General features: G+C 45.2%; 1 protein-coding gene across 5 annotated transcripts in view; it reads right to left on the bottom strand.

The window, feature by feature from the left end:
• The window catches only part of TEX14 (testis expressed 14, intercellular bridge forming factor), an 86,150-nt gene that overhangs the window by 44,065 nt on the left and 22,549 nt on the right, over positions 1 to 19,536 (bottom strand). For all 5 annotated transcript variants that reach the window (XM_039247338.1, XM_039247341.1, XM_039247342.1 and 2 more), the window contains exons 3-9: positions 15,063 to 15,228; positions 13,885 to 14,021; positions 8,698 to 8,779; positions 7,696 to 7,826; positions 5,979 to 6,092; positions 4,773 to 4,896; positions 1,432 to 1,610 (exon numbers count right to left, since the gene is read on the bottom strand). In XM_039247338.1, the coding sequence (XP_039103269.1) occupies positions 1,432 to 1,610; positions 4,773 to 4,896; positions 5,979 to 6,092; positions 7,696 to 7,826; positions 8,698 to 8,779; positions 13,885 to 14,021; positions 15,063 to 15,228 (933 nt within the window). The remainder of the gene's footprint in view (positions 1 to 1,431; positions 1,611 to 4,772; positions 4,897 to 5,978; positions 6,093 to 7,695; positions 7,827 to 8,697; positions 8,780 to 13,884; positions 14,022 to 15,062; positions 15,229 to 19,536) is intronic.

Raw genomic sequence — 19,536 nt, 5'->3', positions numbered from 1 at the left:
AAAGACAACCAATCCTCCCCTAAGAAGGACTAAGGGCATGCACGGTCTGGGAAGTGAGCCTCTCTGTTTAATTCATTCAAAAAACATACGCTGAGTGCTCACTACGTGAAGGCCTGCTCTAGGCATTTGAGATACAGCAATGGATAAAACAGAAATCCCTAGGGCACCTGGGTGGCTCAGTCAGTTAAGCTTCTGATTTCAGTTCAGGTCATGATCTTCCAGTTCATGGGTTCAAGCCCCACGTTGGTTTCTGTGCTGACAACTTGGAGCCTGGAGCCTGCTTTGGATTCTGTGTCTCCCTCTCTATTTCTTTGCCCCTCCCCAGCTCGTGCTCTGTCTCTCTCAAAAATAAACAAAACATTAAAAAAAAAAAAGCAACAACAGCAAAACAGAAATCCCTGCCCTCAGAGAGCTTTTCACATAGTGAGAAAAACACAGTTGAAGGTATGCGAGAACGAATGACCAGCAGAGAGCCTCTGAAACAAAGCCTCAGTGATTGGTGGGTAGGTGGGGGCAAAGATAAGCCAAGGTAGGCAGGTCTGAGCATGAGGCAGTCTGCCCAGTGGCTAAAGCTTCAGAGCAGAGCAGAACCAACAATGGGCTGAGGCTCAGAGCTATAGAAAGCAACAAGGCTGCACAGGGGAGAGCCTCTGCCTTCCAGAGCCTAGAGGCAGGAGATGGCATGTGCCCCCAACTCTCAGGAGGGCTCTGACTCCTGCCAACAGGGAAATGAAGCCCATCCACCAACCCTTGAATGAGGGTGTTGTTTTTTTCCTCCACCTACCTCACTGCGCTGAGGCCCTCGAGTGCAGGGAATGCCCTTAGTGCCCAACTAGCCAAGCACCTGGCCCAGGAGCAGGAGATACGACCAACTGTGAGGCTCATCAGCACCCATCCCCTTCTCTCTCCTTCCAGGATGCACAGCTATAGCACCTTTCCCAGCCTCATTGCAGTGTGGAGGTGACTACAGAGTGGGAAGCCATGACACAAGCCTCTTCAGACTGGCCCTTAAACACCAGGTGCCCCTCCATGTTCTCTCTTTACTGACCAGCAATACAGAGAACACAGTGGCGGACTGAGCCTTGGGGACTGCTGAACCACGGATGGGAGGAATTTGGAACACAGTGAGTGCCCCAACACACACACTAGACTGCAATGTGAGAGACAGGCACACCTTGGTTTGTTAAGCCGCTTAAAATTTTAAGGTGAATATTTACAGCATTTACACATATTGGCTAATATGGGCCCCTTGCTTCTTAAATGTGTATTAAAATGATCATGTCCTGAGCAGAAGTAACTTCCCTAAAATCCCTCTAACCTTGGCAGACAGGGCAAGGCATTTGGGAAACCTCTTGCCCCAATGATGAACAGTTCAGCCCACCAATAAGGAAAAGCCCTGTCCAGATCAGATTCTTTCTCTACAGCACCCACCTTTCCATCATGTACTCCAGGTTGGTCAGCCTTGCTTCCCCAGCGGAGACGATGTGGATGGCATAGGAGCTGAGGGAGCAGTGGATAAACCCCCGGGAATGCAAGTATCTCAGGGCATCTGAGATCTGGAGCAGTAGATGTACAATCACCTCCATGTGAAGCACGGGGAACTGGGACCGCTAGAAGCAAGGGATAAAACAGCCAGAAAGAACGCTGGGCCCTACAGAATGCTTTGCAGTTTCCAAAGTCTTTTTAACTGATCCTCACAGCTATCTGGGTTCCTCATTTTACAAATGGGACCCTAAAGCTGAAGGAGGTTGAATGATTGGCTTAAGGTCCCACTGACCCAGGCCCTCTGGCTCCAAACCTAGACTTCTCTGTCTGAACTGAGCTGCTGCACGCCACAAAAACTGAAGAGACAGTTCTGAGAACCTGGTATATACATCCAGGGTGGCCTTACCATCACCACCAATGAGCCTACCCTGCACCCATCCAGGCCTGTGCTGCTAAAAACTTGGAAGCTTAAAGGACCAGTCCAGCTCCTGCCCCAGGCAGATGGCTGATCCTAAAAGGGAAAGAAATTCACTCACACCAATGTAGCTGACTGATTAAAGTCATATTGGTCTCTCCCCAGAGAAATGGCATTCTTTCTAAAAAAAAAATTATTATTGAAATATGATTGACATATAATGTTATATTAATTTCAGGCATACAACACAATATTTCAAAAGTTCTATACATTACATAATGCTCACCATGGTAAGTGTAGTCACCATACATTACTACAATATTGACTATATTCCTTACACTATATTTTTCATCTCCATGACTTATTTTGGTTAGTTTTTGTTTTTGTTTTTTTGAGAGAGAGGGTGCAAGTGAGTGAGGAGCAGATAGAGAGAGAAAGAGAGAAAATCCCACAAGAGGTAGTGAGGGGGAGGGGGGGAAAGAGAGAGAAAGAAAGAGAGAGAGAGAGGAGGAGAGATCATTGGGGCTCACCTGAAGTAGGGCTTGAGCTCACAAAACTGTGAGATCATGATCTGAGCCAAAGTCCAATGTTTAACAAACCGAGCCACCCAGGCACCTCTCCATGATTTATTTTATAACTGTTAAGTTTGTACCTCTTATTCTTCTTCACCTATTTTGCCCACCTCCCACCCTCTACCCCTCTGGCAACCACTAGTTTGTATTTATGAGTCTGTTTCTGTTTGGTTGACTGGTTAGTTTCCACATACAATTGAAATGATAGGACATTTGTCTTTCTTTGACTGACTTATTTCACTTAGCATAATATCCTCTCTAGGTCCATCCACATTGTTGAAAATGGCAAAATCCCATTCATTTTTATGGCTGAATAAAAACTCCATGTGTGAAACATTTCACAGTATCATAATCTCACGTTATATATTCATGTATATTTATCATATATATTATATATACATATATACACCTATCAAATAGATATGTACATATATCGTGCTTCCTCTTTATCCATTTATCTATTCATGGACACTTAAGTTGCTTCCATATGTCTGGCTATTATAAATAATGCTGCTGTAAAGATAGGGGTGCATATATATTTTTGAATTGGTATTTTCAGTTTCTTTTCATAAATACCTAGTAGTGGAATTGCTAGATCATATAGTAGTTCTATTTTTAATTTTTTGAGAAACTTCTATGCTATTTTTCACAGTGGTTGCACCAATTTATATGCCTATCAACACTGCAAAAGGGTTCCTTTTTCTTTTTTTTTCATTTTTTTAAGATTTTATTTATTTTTGAGAGAGAGACAGAGTACGAGTAGGGGACAGATAAAGAGAGGGGGAAACACAGAATCTGAAGCAGGCTCCAGGCTCTGAGCTGTCAGCACAGCTCATTAACTGCAAGATCATGACTTGAGCCAAAGTTGGATGCTTAACCAACTGAGCCACGCAGGCACCCCAGAAGGTTGCTTTTTCTCTACATTTGCACCAACACTTGTTATTTCTTGTCTTTCTGATACTAAGCCATTCTGACAGGTATGAGGTGATATCTCATTGTGGTTTTGATTTGTATTTTCCTGATGTTTAGTAATATTGAACATCTTTTCAGGTGTCTGCTAACTGTAGGTCTTCTTTGAAAAAATATCTATTCAGGTCTTCTGCCCATTTTAATCTGATTATCTGACTTTTTTCTTTTAGTTGTATAAGTTCTTTATGTATTTTGGATATTGACCCCTTATCAGATATATCATTTGCAAATATCTTCTTCCATTTGGTCAACTGCCTTTTTGTTCCGCTGATGGTTTCCCTTGCTGTGCAAAAGCTTTTTATTTCGGTGTGGTCCCAATAGTTTATTTTTGCTTTTGTTTCCCTTGTCTGAGGAGACATATTCATAAATTTGTTGCTAAGCTAAGGCCCATATCCAAGAGACTATTGCCTATGATTTCTTTTAATACTTTGATGGTTTCAGGTCTCATGTTTAGATCTTCAATCCATTTTGAGCTTATTTTTTGTGTATGGCCTAAGAAAGTGGTCCAATTTCATTTTTTTGCATGTAGCTGTCCAGTTTTCCCAACACCACTTGATAAAGAAATGGTCTTTTCCCTATTGTATGTTCTTGGCTTCTTTGTTGCACATTAACTGACCATATAAGCGTGGGTTTATTTCTGAGCTCTCTATCCTATTCCCCAGAGAAATGGCATTTTAAGGTATGCCTTCATCAAATGACAGGAAAGGGGAGAGGAAGGGAAGGGAAGGGAGGGGAAGAGAAATAACACTAATAAGTTCTTAGGCACGAGGAATGGCTAACCATTTTGGGAAAGGGCCCTTCCTGGAAGGTCTCTTCTCATTCCAGCCCAGGATCTTTAGAATAAAGTCATGGAGAAAGAAAAAGAAATGCTTCAGGACCTATCTGAAGCCACATCTCAGCCCAAAGCATACTACCTAGAGAGTCTGTGGGCCCTGGAAAATGTTCCTACAAGGAAATCTGAAAAGTGAAAGGGAATGATACAGGTCTGCGTATAAACAAGCTTCTCTCTACAGCAAAGGCCCTGAAAAGAATGAGTAAAACTACAGGGAAACAAAGCCAGGGGCTGTGTAATTACAGTTAGCTAGAAATGCATCTGTGTGTTTTCTGGGTCTGCTGAACTCTTAGAGGTCTGAAGAAAAAACAGGACAGACGCTAAAGTAACACTAGTTCCAACCAGGTCCTTATGTGAGTTATATACTCCTAGAGAGTAAAGACTTAGGAGGTTTATTGTCCTCACATACACAAATGGGAACTCCACTGCTGGGGTAGGGGAAGAGGGCGGAGAAGTGGGGGAGGCAGCAAGAGAAAATTCACCCAAAACAGCCATTTACCCGTTCATGGAGGACACTGAATAGTGTGCCGACAGTGATGCGCTCATAAACAAGGCGGGTCTTCTCTAGGTCCTGGGACAGGCACACAGCCATCAGCTGTAGCAGGTGGGGGTGCCGCAGCTTGCTACAAAACAAAAGCAGCTTCAGACAAGGTAAAGGGCAGGAAGTTATGATGAAAAAATGAGTGCTTTCCTTCCTCCTAGGCCCCTTGAACATATTCTAAACAAATACCATTTGTACCTAATGTTTTTCTAAGGAAACAGGATGGGTGGGGTGAGAGGGAGATAGGGGAATCTATGGTCTCTCACTGATCAGACCCTGAGGGCTTAGTCAGCAACACCGAGGACAAGAGGACAGGAGGACAATGCTCACCAAGAGCTACTGACCAAGGGACTTTACATCATCTCCATCTTAACAAACACCTGCAGGAAATATATTATACTCATTTTTGAGATAAGGAAAACAAGGTCAGGGAGATGTCAGAAACTTGCCCAAAGTCACACACCCTCAGCCTCACATCAAAGCCCACATTGTGTATATGCATCCTTCTAGCCTCCTAGGGTCCCTTTAGGCTGATTTCCCCCAAAAAGAAGAGCTTGGCTTCTGATACATCTCTTGCAGGGGCTAAGGATCCTACTCAAGAAACCAGGTCCATTCACTCAGCAGTCCTGGTGTGAAACCATGAACCAAGATCCTGCCTTAGCAAGAGCTGAAGGATTAACCCTGGAGCTGTAGGAAACATAAGGTACTAAGGTACACCCATGGGCATGTCTTCAATGACCATTGATGCAGAGACTCAGTTCCTCAGTTGTGTGGATCTCATGCACAGCCATCATCTATGAAGACAGGACTGTGCATTCTGTCCTGTTGGGCATAGGGCCCAAAAGAGGGTGGGCCTCAGGGCCTGCTGGCCTGATGGAGGCTGAACCATCAGAGACATGGGTTATGGGAAGTCAATCAGCTAACAGAATTAAGCCCCTCAGCACCACCATCCGCCTCCCCCCCAACCGCCCGTCAGGCTATCCATTAATTCCCCTTTCTCTCTCTTGGTAACCCTTAGAAGTCAAATGAGCCCATTCCAACAGGAAATGCTGAGGGTGAGAGGGCTGGTCTCCACATCCCTACAACAGCACTGTGTAGTCCTGAACCTTGGTCTGTAAAGAGACCCGGATTGTAATGCACCAGACCCTTGGGCCTCCTTCTCACCTGCTGTGTTCCTGCTCTGCAATTAACAAGTCAGCCAGCCGAAGCCTGCTGCAGTGAGGGTGGGTGGGGAGATCCAGCTCCTTCACTGTGACCCTGCTCCCGTTCCACACCAGGCTACAAGGGCAGGAGAAAGTGTGAGCTGCAGGGAATGAGCAGCTCTCCCAGACAAAGACTGGAAAAGTGGCATTTACAAAGAATCTGTAAAGCACTCCCCACCATGCAGCACTGGGTCTTCCCTCCCCCTGCCCTCTGGTCCTAAAGCATGCTCTGGAACTTAGTATGGGTGGTAGGAAATTACTGAAGGATTCGAGGGAGAGAATGACTCCATTAGGTTTGCATTTTTAAAATATTTCAATGTTTGTCTTTAATTATTTAAAGTTTATTTATTTTGAGAGGGGCAGAGAAAGAGGGAGAATCTCAAGCTCTCTCTGCACTTTCAATCCATGCTGGGCTTAACCTCACAAAACTATGAGACCTGAGCTGAAATCCAGAGTCAGATGTCTAACCAACTGAACCACCCAGGCACACCTATTTATTTATTTGGAGGCGTGGGGTGTGCAGAGAGAAAGGGAGAGAGAAAATCCTAAGCAGCATCCATGCTGTTAGCACAGAGCCCAATGTGGGGCTTGATCTCATGAATCAAACCATAATATCATGACCTGAGCTGAAATCAAGAGTAGGACCCTACCCAGGCGCCCCCAGGTTTGCATTTTAGAAAGGCAACAGCATTAGGGGCGCCTGGGTGGCTTAGTCGGTTAAGCATCTGACTTCAGCTCAGGTCATGATCTCATGGTTCATGAGTTCAAGCCCTGCATTGGGCTCCGTGCTGACAATACAGCACCAGCAGTGTGGGGAATGGTAGGGAGGGGTAGTCATAGAATGGGGAACTGGCTAGGAAGCCAGTCTGTGTGAGGGGCACTGATGACTTGAACAAAGACCACAGCAGTAAGACAGAGAGGAGGGGGAACCTGGCAACAAATCTGTGGTACAGGCAGGAAACAAGGGGTGTATCTGAAGGGGACAGAGGGTCTCAGGAGTCTGGCAGAGGCCTTTTTGGAAAAGTGTTTCTTCTAGGCAGGGAAGAAGCATCCATGTTCAAGCAGACCAAAAGACTTTGGCCAAGCTAACTCTTGGGACCCTGCAGGGGCCAGGTCTCCGGGGACTGAGAACACCCTAGGGACTTCTGTCATAGACAAATCCAATTACTGCCCCCCACCCTGTTCCCACAGTAGGTTGGTAAGAGCTGTAGCTGATGCCTGTTCTGGCTTCCACAAAGGCTTCAATCAATACCCCCTGGCCTATATCAGAGGCCAGACGGTCACCACTAAGCTGCCTCTAACTATAGAAAACAGAGAGGTGAGAACAACATCATGAGTAATCCTTTAGATAAGTTGTTCTTGGGAGGGGGAAGGGTGCATCTGGCAATGTCCCAGTCACAACAGTGGGGAAAGGGGTGAGCGGAGGCTGGTATAGGTATCTAGTGAGTAGAAACCAGAGATGCTCTTAAACATCCTACACTGCACAGGACAGCTTCCAATGACAAAGCATACCAGCCAAAACCATAGATGGTGTCCAGGTTGAGAAACCCTGATTTAGATATATGTTCTTCAGTGTTCCTTGTGTTTGGGGAGAAACCTTCCACACATAAGGGAATTACATGAAGTCCACCCTTCCTGTGGGATTAAATCAGACCTTCCACTGGCCAACTTCTGCTTACTTGGTCATGACCATGTAGGGGCCACTGAAGTAAGAGAAGGTAGGTTCATCATCAGCTTGAATCACTTCCTTTTCTCCAATTACTGGAAGAGATCCCAGGTAGGCCAGCTGTGCTCCCCCTGTGAGATAAAACTGAAAGCAGAGCACAGTTTCAAATTGAGGGGAGAAAACAGGAAAAGCAAAATGCCCCCAGAATCCTGTGCTAGCTAAAAACAACAACAGCTGCTATTTACCAAGTTGCTGAATTCCTCTATGCATTGGATATTATTCTTTAATTTATACTATCTTTCATCTGCTAGAAATCCTGCAAAGTTGTAATATTCTTTCCCTTTTACTAGTGAGGAAACCAAGGCTCATGAAGAGATGTCAGATGCCTGCCTGAAGTACCAGGCTGTGGCTCAGGGGCCTCTTGTGCCCCCGCAGAACCCAGACCCACATGCAGCCAACATTCCTGCTCCCGCCTTCCCACCCAAAGCTGCCTAGGCACAACCAAAGATGCAGGACTAGGAACTAAACCGTCAGCAAACATCACCCAGACAGCCAGTTACATTCCCAAATGTCTCTCTCTGACGGGCAGAACAAAGAACCTAAATGGTATTTTCCCTCAGAACATTTCTCAGTTCAAAATCTCAATGCCTTAAAGGCATTCCAACAAAAAGTTATGGAGGGCAAGTCAACCATAAATAAGACCCAAGGGGTCAGAGTAGCTCTCTGCTTCTCTTCAGGGAGACAAGTTGGGGGCCCTCACTGGGAACTGATGAAAGGATAATTTCCTAAACTCCCCAAATCTAGCCTAAGGTCATTCAAGGGAACTTTCCAGGGCTTTCTCCGTTTTTCACTAAGAGTTATTTGTCCTGAAAAAGTAGTAAAGAAGAAACGTAACACTCTGGAGAGGATAAGGAAGGAAGAGTTGGACAAGGCTGGGGGAAGTGGGGCCAGAGCCAGGGCCAGGTGGCTTTCCAGTTAACCCTACAAATGCTGGGTGTCAGTAGCAACCTCTTACCTTCCCAAAGCCAAAGCTGTAGATATTTTGTGCAGAAATGACTCCAGCTTTCAGCAGTCGATTAGGAGAGCCATTAGGGTTTCTAGAAGTATGTTTAAAAGGAAGAAAAGTAAGAATTAACCATATCCAGAGGAACAATGCTGAACCAAGCTATGAGAATGTGTAGTTGATTTTGTCTTTACTACTGGACTTTTTATCATGAAACTACAGATGATGTAACAGCCAACCTATGAGAAGACCCTGTGATTTCTACCTCCTGGTAATCTTGCCTTTGTGGGTTTCAGATAAGGCAGACCTGTTAGGCCAATTGGACACTGAATAAATGATGCAGTGGTTGATTTCCAATGCTAGATCCACCAGGGCTTCTGTTCTGATCACTCTCGGATCCCCTGATCTGAAGGAGGCCAGCTACCACGTTGTGAGGACACTCCAGCACCCCTCTAGAGAGGCCCAACACCCAGCACCAATTTGCCAGCCATGTGAGTATGCCATCTTGGAACTGGACTGTCCAGTGCCAGTGAAGCCTTCAGGTGATAAAGCCCCATCTGACATCATGACTACAACTTCCTAAGACACCATAAGCCAGATCCACAAAGCTAAACCATTCCCTAGATTCTGACCCACAGAAACTGTGTGAGATACAAACGTTTATTGTTGTTTGAAACTGCTAAGTTTGGTAGGCTTGGGGGTGGATTCAATATGCAGCAAAAGATGATGAGTTCAGATGGCCAAAGTTGGAAAGAATCAAAACGTATCTTTTTTTTTTTTTTTTTTTAAGAACAAAACACATCTTACCCAGCTTTTATTTTTATAGATGGGACAAATGGAGCCAAGAGAGGGGGAACCTGCTGGCCTGGGGTCACAGAGCAGGAGAGGCCAGACAGACCCTGATGCTCATTTCAGCCACTGTTCTTCCCACATACCACACCCAAATCTCCACCCTGAGACACTGTACACTGGGACCCCCATGAACTGAAAGCATCTTGAAAGGAATGGGTTATATTTCTTTGGCTCCCAGAGGCTGGCATGGTGCCATGCATGTAGTAGGTACTTACTTAATGGTTTCTGATTGAGTAGTTTAGGCTCAGATTGAAGGACAAAACATGTTGCTAGTGCCAGAGCCATTTTCTCTCCCTCAGCAAATGGCAAAGGAGCTGCAGGTAACAGTGTGTACTCCTCCTCACTCCACATCAGCTCTGAGAGACTCCATGTGCCCACTTTTCATGCACAGAAGCAAATTCTTTACTTCTGCTTTCAGAGATACTTTTAGTCTCTATCTCATTGGCAACTTGGGCCTGGCTGTCCCTTCCTCACTTTTAGCTGCTGTGAGGTTTAAATGAAGACTCCGCAATATGGACTGAAGTAAACTGACCATCCCAATTTATACGTAATGTTCCAGCATCATTCGTGGTAGCATCCCCTTCACTTGCAAAGCAGCCCAGCATGGAGTATAAGCTATCTGGTTACCATAATCTGAGTGGACACGCCCCCTTCTTATACCAAATTCTTAACCTCTAGAAACGGAGGCTACATGCTCAGGCCTCAAAGATCCAGGGGACAGCAACTGTTTCCTGCCCGGGGGAACAGATTTTGAGGTAGCAGCAAAGGCAGGCCTCCCCAGCAGCACCAGAACAGGAGGATACAGCTGATAAGACTCCGCCTTCCCATCTGGGGCCTCTCAGGTGTGTGAGCGGCTTTTAAAGGGTATGAGCTAACTGATCTTTGACAAAGCAGGAAAGAATATCCAATGGAAAAAGACAGCCTTTTTAACAGATGGTGTTGGGAGAATTGGACAGCAACATGCAGAAGAATGAAACTAGATCATTTTCTCACACCATGCACAAAAACAAACTCAAAATGGATAAAGGACCTGAACGTGAGACAGGAAACTATCAACACCCTGGAGAAGAAAGCAGGAAACAACCTCCTTGACCTCCACCGCAGCAACTTACTTGACACATCCCCAAAAGCAAGGGAATCAAGAGCAAAAATAAATGATTGGGACCTCATCAAGATTAAAAGCTTCTGCACAGCCAAGGAAACAACCCAGAAAACTAATAGGCAACCAACGGAATGGGAAAAGATAGTTGCAAATGACATATCAGATAAAGGGTTAATATCCAGAATCTATAAGGAACTCACCAAACTCCACACCCGAAAAACAAACAACCCAGTGAAGAAATGGGCAGAAGATATGAACAGACACTTCTCCGAAGAGGACATCCAGATGGCCAACAGACACATGAAACGATGCTCAGCATCCCTCCTCATCAGGGAAATACAAATCAAAACCACACTGAGATACCACCTCACGCCAGTCAGAGTGGCTAAAATGAGCAAATCAGAGAACTCGAGATGCTGGCGAGGATGTGGAGAAACGGGCACCCTCCTACACTGTTGGTGGGAATGTAAACTGGTACAGCCCCTCTGGAAAACAGTGTGGAGGTTCCTCAGGAAACTAACAATAGAACTCCCTTATGACCCAGCAATAGCACTGCTAGGAATTTACCCAAGGGATACAGAAATGCTGAGGCATAGGAGCACATGTACCCCAATGTTCATAGCAGCACTCTCCACAATAGCTAAAACATGGAAAGAGCCTAAGTGTCCATCAACAGATGAATGGATCAAGAAGATGTGGTTTATCTATACCATGGAATACTACATGGCAATGAGAAACAATGAAATCTGGCCATGTGTAGCAACATGGATGGACCTTGAGGGTGTTATGCTGAGCGAAATAAGTCAGGCAGAGAAGGACAAGTATCATATGTTTGCACGTATAGGAGAATTAGGAGGAACTTGACGGAGGAACAAGGGGGAGAAGAAGGGGGGAAATGGTGGGGGAAAGGGAGAGAGGCAAACCATGAGAGACTCTTGAATGCTGACAAAAACTGAGGACTGATGGATGTGAGGGGAGGGGGGAGGGGCATGGAGGAGGACACTTGGGGGATGAGCACTGAGTGTTATGTGGAAACTAATTTGACAATAAACTATTTGTAAAATAAAAAAATTTAAAAAAATAAACATTAAAAAAAATAAAATAAAATCACTGTAGAGATCATTAAAATTTATTTTAACATGCAAAAAAAAAAAAAAAAAAAGGGTATGAGCTCCATTTAAGCAGTGGAGCTGGCTGTTATCCAGCAGGGACCCGGGCTATAACTGCAATCAGATCAACGTTTCTTGCTCTTTTACCTGAATTTCTCGGATGATGTCTGTTTAAGTAAATTCAGCTAGGTGGAAGAGGGGACCCGACTTCAGTTATCTATAACCACACAACCATCTGTCTTCTCATTCAGCACTTTTTCTTTCCCCCAACCAGGCTCTATGTAGACGGGTACCTGTGAGGAATCTTATCCGACATAGCCTCACTCACAGTTCCAATTCTTATCTCAAGGATTCATGTGTTTTCTTTACATTAAAAAGAGGGGATGTATGTACGTCCACTCTACTTTCCATTAACTACTATGTGGTCCAATCCCATTAAAAAAAATAATGTTTTATCTAACTATAAAATAGATGCTATGTCTAGATAAGTAACTGAAATTTTTTAAGTTTCTCAACACTTAACTTGGATTTTCCTTTAGGCTGGCCCATGCACCGCTCACCTTGTACTCAGCCCTGCCACACAACAGTGAAGGGCTGGTGGTGGCGAGCAAGACACACATAGGCCTTGTCCTCTTGGCGTTCTGGAACCGTATAAAATTTCTGGATGTGAGAGACTCTGTATTGAAGTTCTATCTTCCTTTCCAACTCCTGAACTCCTGAACTGGGCCAGAAGTGGCAATTGTTTTAAAAGAAGTTGCCCATAAAATTCAATAGAACAAATGGCGTGCATGCCATAAAACTGTTGGTATGAACTTTAAGACAAAATAGTTTACTGATGCACACCAAGAATAATTTTATTTGATGGCACCAATAAAAATAGAAAGTTAATCAAAAACTGCTCAAGCAGTTAGTACCAGTTAACAGACTTTTCCCTCTTTATCTAAGTTCTATAATTAGTCCCCTTCTTCTTTCTCATAAAAAAGGCTCACTTTCCCCCACTTTTCTGCTTGCTACCACGATCTGTGCTCCCTGAATTGCAATTCTGAGACTTTGCCTCCTTTTCTCAGTTGGCAGTGTTCAGTCTTATTAGAAACAGGCAAGAACACATAGAAATAAAATAATCACAAACTGGGACAAGTCTCTCCAAACTCTGAATAAGGAAACTCCACACAAGGGTCTGGGGGGCAGGGGGTCTGGTCGGGGGGAGGAGGTGAGCCCAGCAGAGCCTCCAAGGTCAGATGAGGGGAGTGGGAGTTTATCCTGATAGCTATGGGGGATGCCCTAAAGGGTTTTTAGCAGAGACTGGCCAGAGTGGCAGAAGAGGGAGCAGTTAGTAGTAACTAGACCTCAAGGGAATTAACTCATCTTTCCTGAGAAGCCAAGGGCACCCGGGTTACCAGAAGAAAATCAGACTTGTGCAGGGAAGGACAGAACAAGGAAGCTTGCAAGGGTGTGACAAGTCTTGCAACCCTGATTACAGAAAGTGATGCCATCAGAGAAAATCAAAATGGAAAGGATTCTTTTGATACAAACCCTGAATCAATAAAGCCCTAAGAATTTTATTCTGTTTTATTTTAAGCCCTAAGAATTTTAAATAGTTGTGCAGTTAAGCATGGAGATAAACTTGAAACCTACCTCCTGCAGCTGTAATGGGGGTAGTAGGGGGGCTGCCCACCAGCTAGCAGCAAATCAGGCCAGCTTAACACAGCCTGAGGACACTGGGCTAAGTATTTGTGTTCTTTTGTAGTCTTAGTTAGGGATAAAGGAACACTCTTTCCATGGTCTGGGAAAACAAAAAGCCAGCTGGCTGCTCTGCTGGGAAGGAGTTTTCTGCTGGGCTCCTCAGACCTGGAAAGTTTTTCTTTCTTTGCTAACCACAGGGTGGTTCCCACTAGAGCCCGGAACTCATTTCCCCTGGATGTTCTGGATAGAGGCACAACAGCTGAAGGTGCTCCTCTGGGCACGTTTTTAAGTGGCCACATCCTCTCCTTCAGAGCTCACCACTTAGGGTGGACCAGATCCTGGAGGAAACCAACACGGAGGGGACCATGGTGGCCCACAGTGCAGGGCTCCTACAAGAAAGGGGGGGGGGGTGACACCTGCTGAATATTGCACTTGGCTCGAGGCAGCACTCACCCCTGTATGAGGCCGCCAAACCGGGGTGGGCCACTGATGAGGCGCTGAGGGGAGTCGATCTTCTTTAGGAGGTCATAGGAGAAGCCCTGTATGATGGCCTGCATGTGCAAGGCACAGCGCTGCATGAACTCCACCATCTGCAACACAGGGTGAAAATGCTCAGTGTTGGAGTGACTAGTGGCTACCCTGGCCTTCAGTGCAACTGGAAGAGTCTGACATGAATGAGCTGAGGAACCAGGAACCCCTGACAGGGAAATCTCTGGAAAGGGAAGGGCCCACGTGACTATTTTTACAGGTATGGAATGTTTCCAGGAGGTGATTTGGCAATAATTTCCTCCCACTCTCTCCTTTAACAGATGAGGAAACTAAAGCAGAAGGAGCAAAATTACTTATCCAAGACCAACAACTAATGAGTGGGAGAACCAGGGGTAGGGAAGGGACTCTGCCCACCTCCCTCCTCCCTCCACATGCTGAGTATTGTGCATACACTTTATGCTTTACATCTGTTATGTTATTTAGACCTCATTTGAATGCATCACACCTGTCAGTGTGCAGCCTCAGCAGGTTACATAAGGTCAGTGGGCTGGTGGGCCCCATTTGACAAATGGGGACAGTAACAGCATCTACATGACAGAGTTGTTGTGAAGATTAAATGACTTAACATTGAACTAATTTAATTCAGAACCTCTGATATGTAGTAAGGGCTAGTCAAGGGTCCCTCATGGGGTGCCTGGGTGGCTCAGTCGGTTAAGTGGCCAACTTCAGCTCAGGTCATGATCTCACAGTATGTGGGTTCAAGCCCTGCATCAGGCTCTGTGCTGACAGCTCAGAGTCTGGCGGCTGCTTTGGATTCTGTATCTCCCTCTCCCTCTGTCCCTCCCCTGCTCACACATGGTCTCTCTCTCAAAAATAAACATTAAAAATACAAAACGAAATCAAACAAAACAAAATACTCTTCTCCCTCCTCACTGAATGGATGACCAGAAAAGTTCACTAAACTTGCCTGAGGTTTTATAGCTGGGTAACTTCCTTCAACCCAGGCCTGTGTGTCCAGTGCCAATAGCAAGGACACTGCAAGCCCTGTGCTGTCTCCAGGATCAGCCCCTGCCCACTAGGCTCCTGGCCTCCCAGCTCAGACCTCTGCCTTGGCTGTGGCTACACAGTGGGCCCAGCCTTACCGCGGTGCTGTGCTCCTTTCCTGCTGTCAGGGCCCAGGTCTGTGGGTTTTGACCTTTCTCATCATGGAGTCGAAGATCACCCCCTGCATCCAGTAGTTTACTGAGGATCCACTGATTCCCTGAAAATGCTGCTGCATGAACAGGGGTGCTCCCATCAAAACAGCGGCTGGAGGGGGAAGTGGCAGTATAAGGTGAGGGGATTCAAAGAGACACAAAGCTCTCTTTCTACACAGGAACCTTTGGGAGGAGGATTATAATAATAGCATTTGTGAGGCTTTGCCAACAGAAGTTTTAACCACATCCTCTTTTTCCACCCTTACCTCTACCTTCAAGGTGGTATAATTTTCCAGTATATAGATAAGAAAACAAAAGGGCAAAGCTGAAATTCATACCAGGTGTGGGTCTGGTTCCAAATATGTTGTTCCTTTTCTCATTGCCGTTTGATACCGGCTGCTCTGAAACAATTTCTTCATGTCTGTAGGGTCTTAAAGTTGGGCTGGTGAAGCACAACCTAACCAGACACCATCCCTCTCTTGTGAGAATGTCTCTATCTCCCAAATCCCACAGTAGAGGCCCGAAAACCTTGGCACCAGCAATCTGATCAAGAATCTATAACTTGACAATAAACTATGAAAGAAAAAACAAACAAACAGAAAAAGAATCTACAGGGCACAGGAGCATGTGGGTCACTCCGTCGGGTTGAACGACCAACTTTGGCTCAGGTCATCATCTGGTGACTCACAAGTTCAAACCCTGCATTGGACTCTGCGCTGACAGCTCGGAGTCTGGAGCCTGCTTCTGATTCTGTGTCTCCCTCTCTCTCTGACCTTCCCCTGCTCACATTCTCTCTCTCAGAAATAAGTAAAAAACATTTAAAAATTAAAAAAAAAAAGGAGAAGGCAGAAGGGAAAAGAGAAGGAGAAGAAGAAACAAAATGAAAAAGGAGGAGGAAGAGGAGGAGAAGAAAGATAAGAAAGAAGTCTGAAGGTGGTGGTGCCTGACTGGGTCAGTTGGGAGAGCATGTGACTCTTGATCTTGAGGTCATGAGTTCAAGCCCCATACTGGGTGAGGAGCCTACTTTAAAAATTAAAAAAAAAAAAGGAAAGAAAAAGTCTCCCTGGTCTCCCAAGGTGCCTGGCTGGCTTAGTCTGTAAAGCATATAATTCTTCTCAGGGTTGTAAGTTCAAGGCCCTCATTGGGTAGACAGATTACTTAAAAATAAAATCTTGGGGCACCTTGGTGACTCAGTCAGTTAAGCATCTGACTCTTGATTTCAGCTCAAGTCATGATCTCATAGTTCATGGAATCAAGCCTCATGACGGGTTTGTGCTGACAGCGCTAAGCCTGCTTGGGATTCTCTCCCTCCCTCCCTCCCTCTGTCCGTCCGTCCGTCCCTCCCCTGCTCACAGTCCCTTTCTCTCTCACAATAATTAAACTAAAAAAAAAAAAAAGTATTTGGAAAAAAATAAAGAAAAAAGTAAAGAAAATCTTTAGGAGCCCTTGAGTGGCTCAGTTGGTTAAGACTCCAACTATGGATTCTGGCTCAGATCATGATATCATGACTATGGCATCAACCCCCACATCAGGCTCTGCACTGAGCATGAAATCTTGAGATTCTCTCTCTCTCTCTGCCCCTCTCCTCTGCTTGCACTCTAAATAAATAAATAAATAAAATCTTTAAAGAAAAAAGAGGTCTCCTAGTTCTAGATTCTCAGTTCTCTTGCTCAAAGACAACTATTGTTACAAGTTTTTACATCCTTTCAGAAATGTTCTCTGTAGGGGTGCCTGGGTGGCTCAGTTGATTAAGCGGTTAGGTCTTGACTCTTTTGATTTTGGCTCAGCTCATAATCTCACAGGTTTGTGAAATTGAGCCCTGCTGTGCCCTGCTGACAGCACAGATCCTGCTTGAGTCCCTTTCTCTCCCTTTCTCTGTGCCCCAACCCCACTGGTACACATGTGCTCTCTCTCTCTCTCTCTCTCTCTCTCTCTGCCCTGCTGACAGCACAGATCCTGCTTGAGTCCCTTTCTCTCCCTTTCTCTGTGCCCCAACCCCACTGGTACACATGTGCTCTCTCTCTCTCTCTCTCTCTCTCTAAGTAAACTTCATTTTAAAAAAAAATTTTTTTTTAATGTTTTTTATTTATTTCTAGGAGAGAGAGAGAGAGACAGCGTGAGCAAGGGAGGGTCAGAGACAGAGGGAGTCACAGATTGAAACAAGCTCCAGGCTCTGAGCTGGCAGTCAGCACAGAACCCGACGCAGGGCTCGAACCACGAACCGCGAGATCATGACCTAAGCGAAAGTCGGACGCTTAACTGACTAAGCCACCCAGGCACCCCTCTCCAAGTAAACTTTAAAGAAAATTAAAAAAAAAAAAAGAAATGTTCTATTCTCTGCATATACAAATAGGAATAAGAATATGCTATATAAACTGTTCTACACATAAGTTCTTTTTTAATTTCATCTCTCTTGGAGAAATTTCCATATAACATACAAGCCACCTCAATTCTTTTAAGTTTTCATTTATTTTGAGAGACAGTGAGAGTGTGAGTACAAGCTGGGGAGGGGCAGAGAGAGGGGAAGAGACAGAATCCCAAGCAAGCTCTGTGCTGTCACTGCAGAGTCCGATGTGGAGCTCAAACTCACAAACCCTGAGATCATGAGCTGCGCTGAAATCAAGAGTCAGACGCTCAACCAACTGAGCCACCCAGGTGCCCCAAGCCACCTCAATTCTTTTAAACAGCTGCATAATGTACTAACATGTGGGTGTGCCATAATTTAGTTAATGAGCCACTGGGATATTTGTCAAAAATACAGATTGTCAAAGTACACACCAGACTGAGTCAGAATCTGCAAATATGAGGCCCAGGAATGTGTGCTCTAATTACAAGCTCCCCAGGTGGTGCCAACAAGGCTGGCCTGTACACACTCAAGAGCTCATCGTGAGCACCCTCCTGTTTCTGGGTCAGTCTCCTATGGCACACTGTGCTGTAGCAACTATCATATCTTCCCAGAGGATGAAACTAGAGGCCTGCTGACTGCTTTGGTAACCTAGAAGCATGTTTTATTTGGCCCACACAATGTTTTAAAAAGGAATTTAAGGGGTGCCTGGATGGTACAGTTGGTTAAAACATCTGGCTCTTGATATTGGCTCAGGTTCATGAGTTCAAGCCCTGCATCAAGCTGTGCACTGATGGCGAGAGCCTCTCTGGGATTCTGTCTCTCTTTCAATCTGCTCCTCCCCAGCTTGTGCTCACTCTCTCTCAATGTAAATAAACAAACTTAAAAACTTTTTAAAATAAATAACTAGTAAAAAGGAACTTAAAACAATAGCCTATTTAATACTGGGAGACTTCACATTAAAAACTGGGATATTCAGCCAGTTGGGAATTTGGAAGGTCTGGTCTCCCTGACTCCCTTTCCTGCCCAGCAACACATTCCTAACCCTTCTTAAAGTCTGCACCCATTGACTCCACTTGGTCCCACGGGCAACTGACTCTGTGTGTTCAATAGGCTCTAGCCACCACAGCACTTCCTTTGAGCACCTAAGAATACAACTTCCTCCCAGAAATTTCCCTTCACCTTGATCAGAAGATCAGTAGATGATGAATGTGAAAATAGTCCTACCACAAAATACAAACTCATGTGGTTTGCTTTCCTTCCTTTGACAATATCCTTTCCTACCTCCCCCTGGCATCATGGGGACTTCTAAAAAAGGAAAGTCAAACTGAGTTCTTAAGACTTGGGCTCCTGTGGGGCGTCTGGGTGGCTCAGTCGGTTAAGCGTCCGACTTCGGCTCAGGTCATGATCTCACAGTTCCTGGGTTCAAGCCCTGCGGCGGGCTCTGTGCTGACAGCTCGGAGCTTGGAGCCTGTTTCAGATTCTGTATCTCCCTCTCTCTCTGTCCCTCCCCTGCTCACACTGTCTCTCTCTCTCTCTCTCAGAAATTAATAAAATATGAAGAGAAAAAAAAGACTTGGGCTCTTGGTTTCAGCTCTATCATTAATGCACCATTATGGGCCAGTCACTTAAATTTTCTGGGCCTCAGTTCCCTAACCTAGAATATTAAATGTTTGAACAATTTGATCTTAAAACAACCCAACTCTAAGCCTGCACAAAATAGATGTAATTGAAGATGACTGGAAAATACTGCATTTTTGCTGAGAACTCCAGGGATTCCCCAGTGTGGCCTCCTATAATGCTGTTACCCACAAACAGGTGAGGCAGCCTTTCCTTTCTGAGCTTTGAAATTATTTTTTCAAATTTTCTTTTAACATTTATTCATTTTTGAGAGACTGAGAGAGACAGAGAGTGAGCAGGGGAGGGGCAGAGAGAGAGGGAGACACAGAATCTGAAGCAGGCTCCAGGCTCCGAACTGTCAGCACTGAGCCCCACATGGGGCTTGAACTCATGGACTATAAGATCATGACCTGAGCCGAAATCAGATGATTAACCGACTGAGTCATTCAGGCACCT

The sequence above is a fragment of the Hyaena hyaena genome, unplaced genomic scaffold (assembly GCF_003009895.1).
Source record: "Hyaena hyaena isolate Hyena2069 unplaced genomic scaffold, ASM300989v1 scaffold_298, whole genome shotgun sequence".
Lineage (NCBI taxonomy): Eukaryota > Metazoa > Chordata > Mammalia > Carnivora > Hyaenidae > Hyaena > Hyaena hyaena.
The sequence above is the reverse complement of the archived record's forward strand: the minus strand, read 5'-3'. Positions and strand labels throughout refer to the sequence as shown.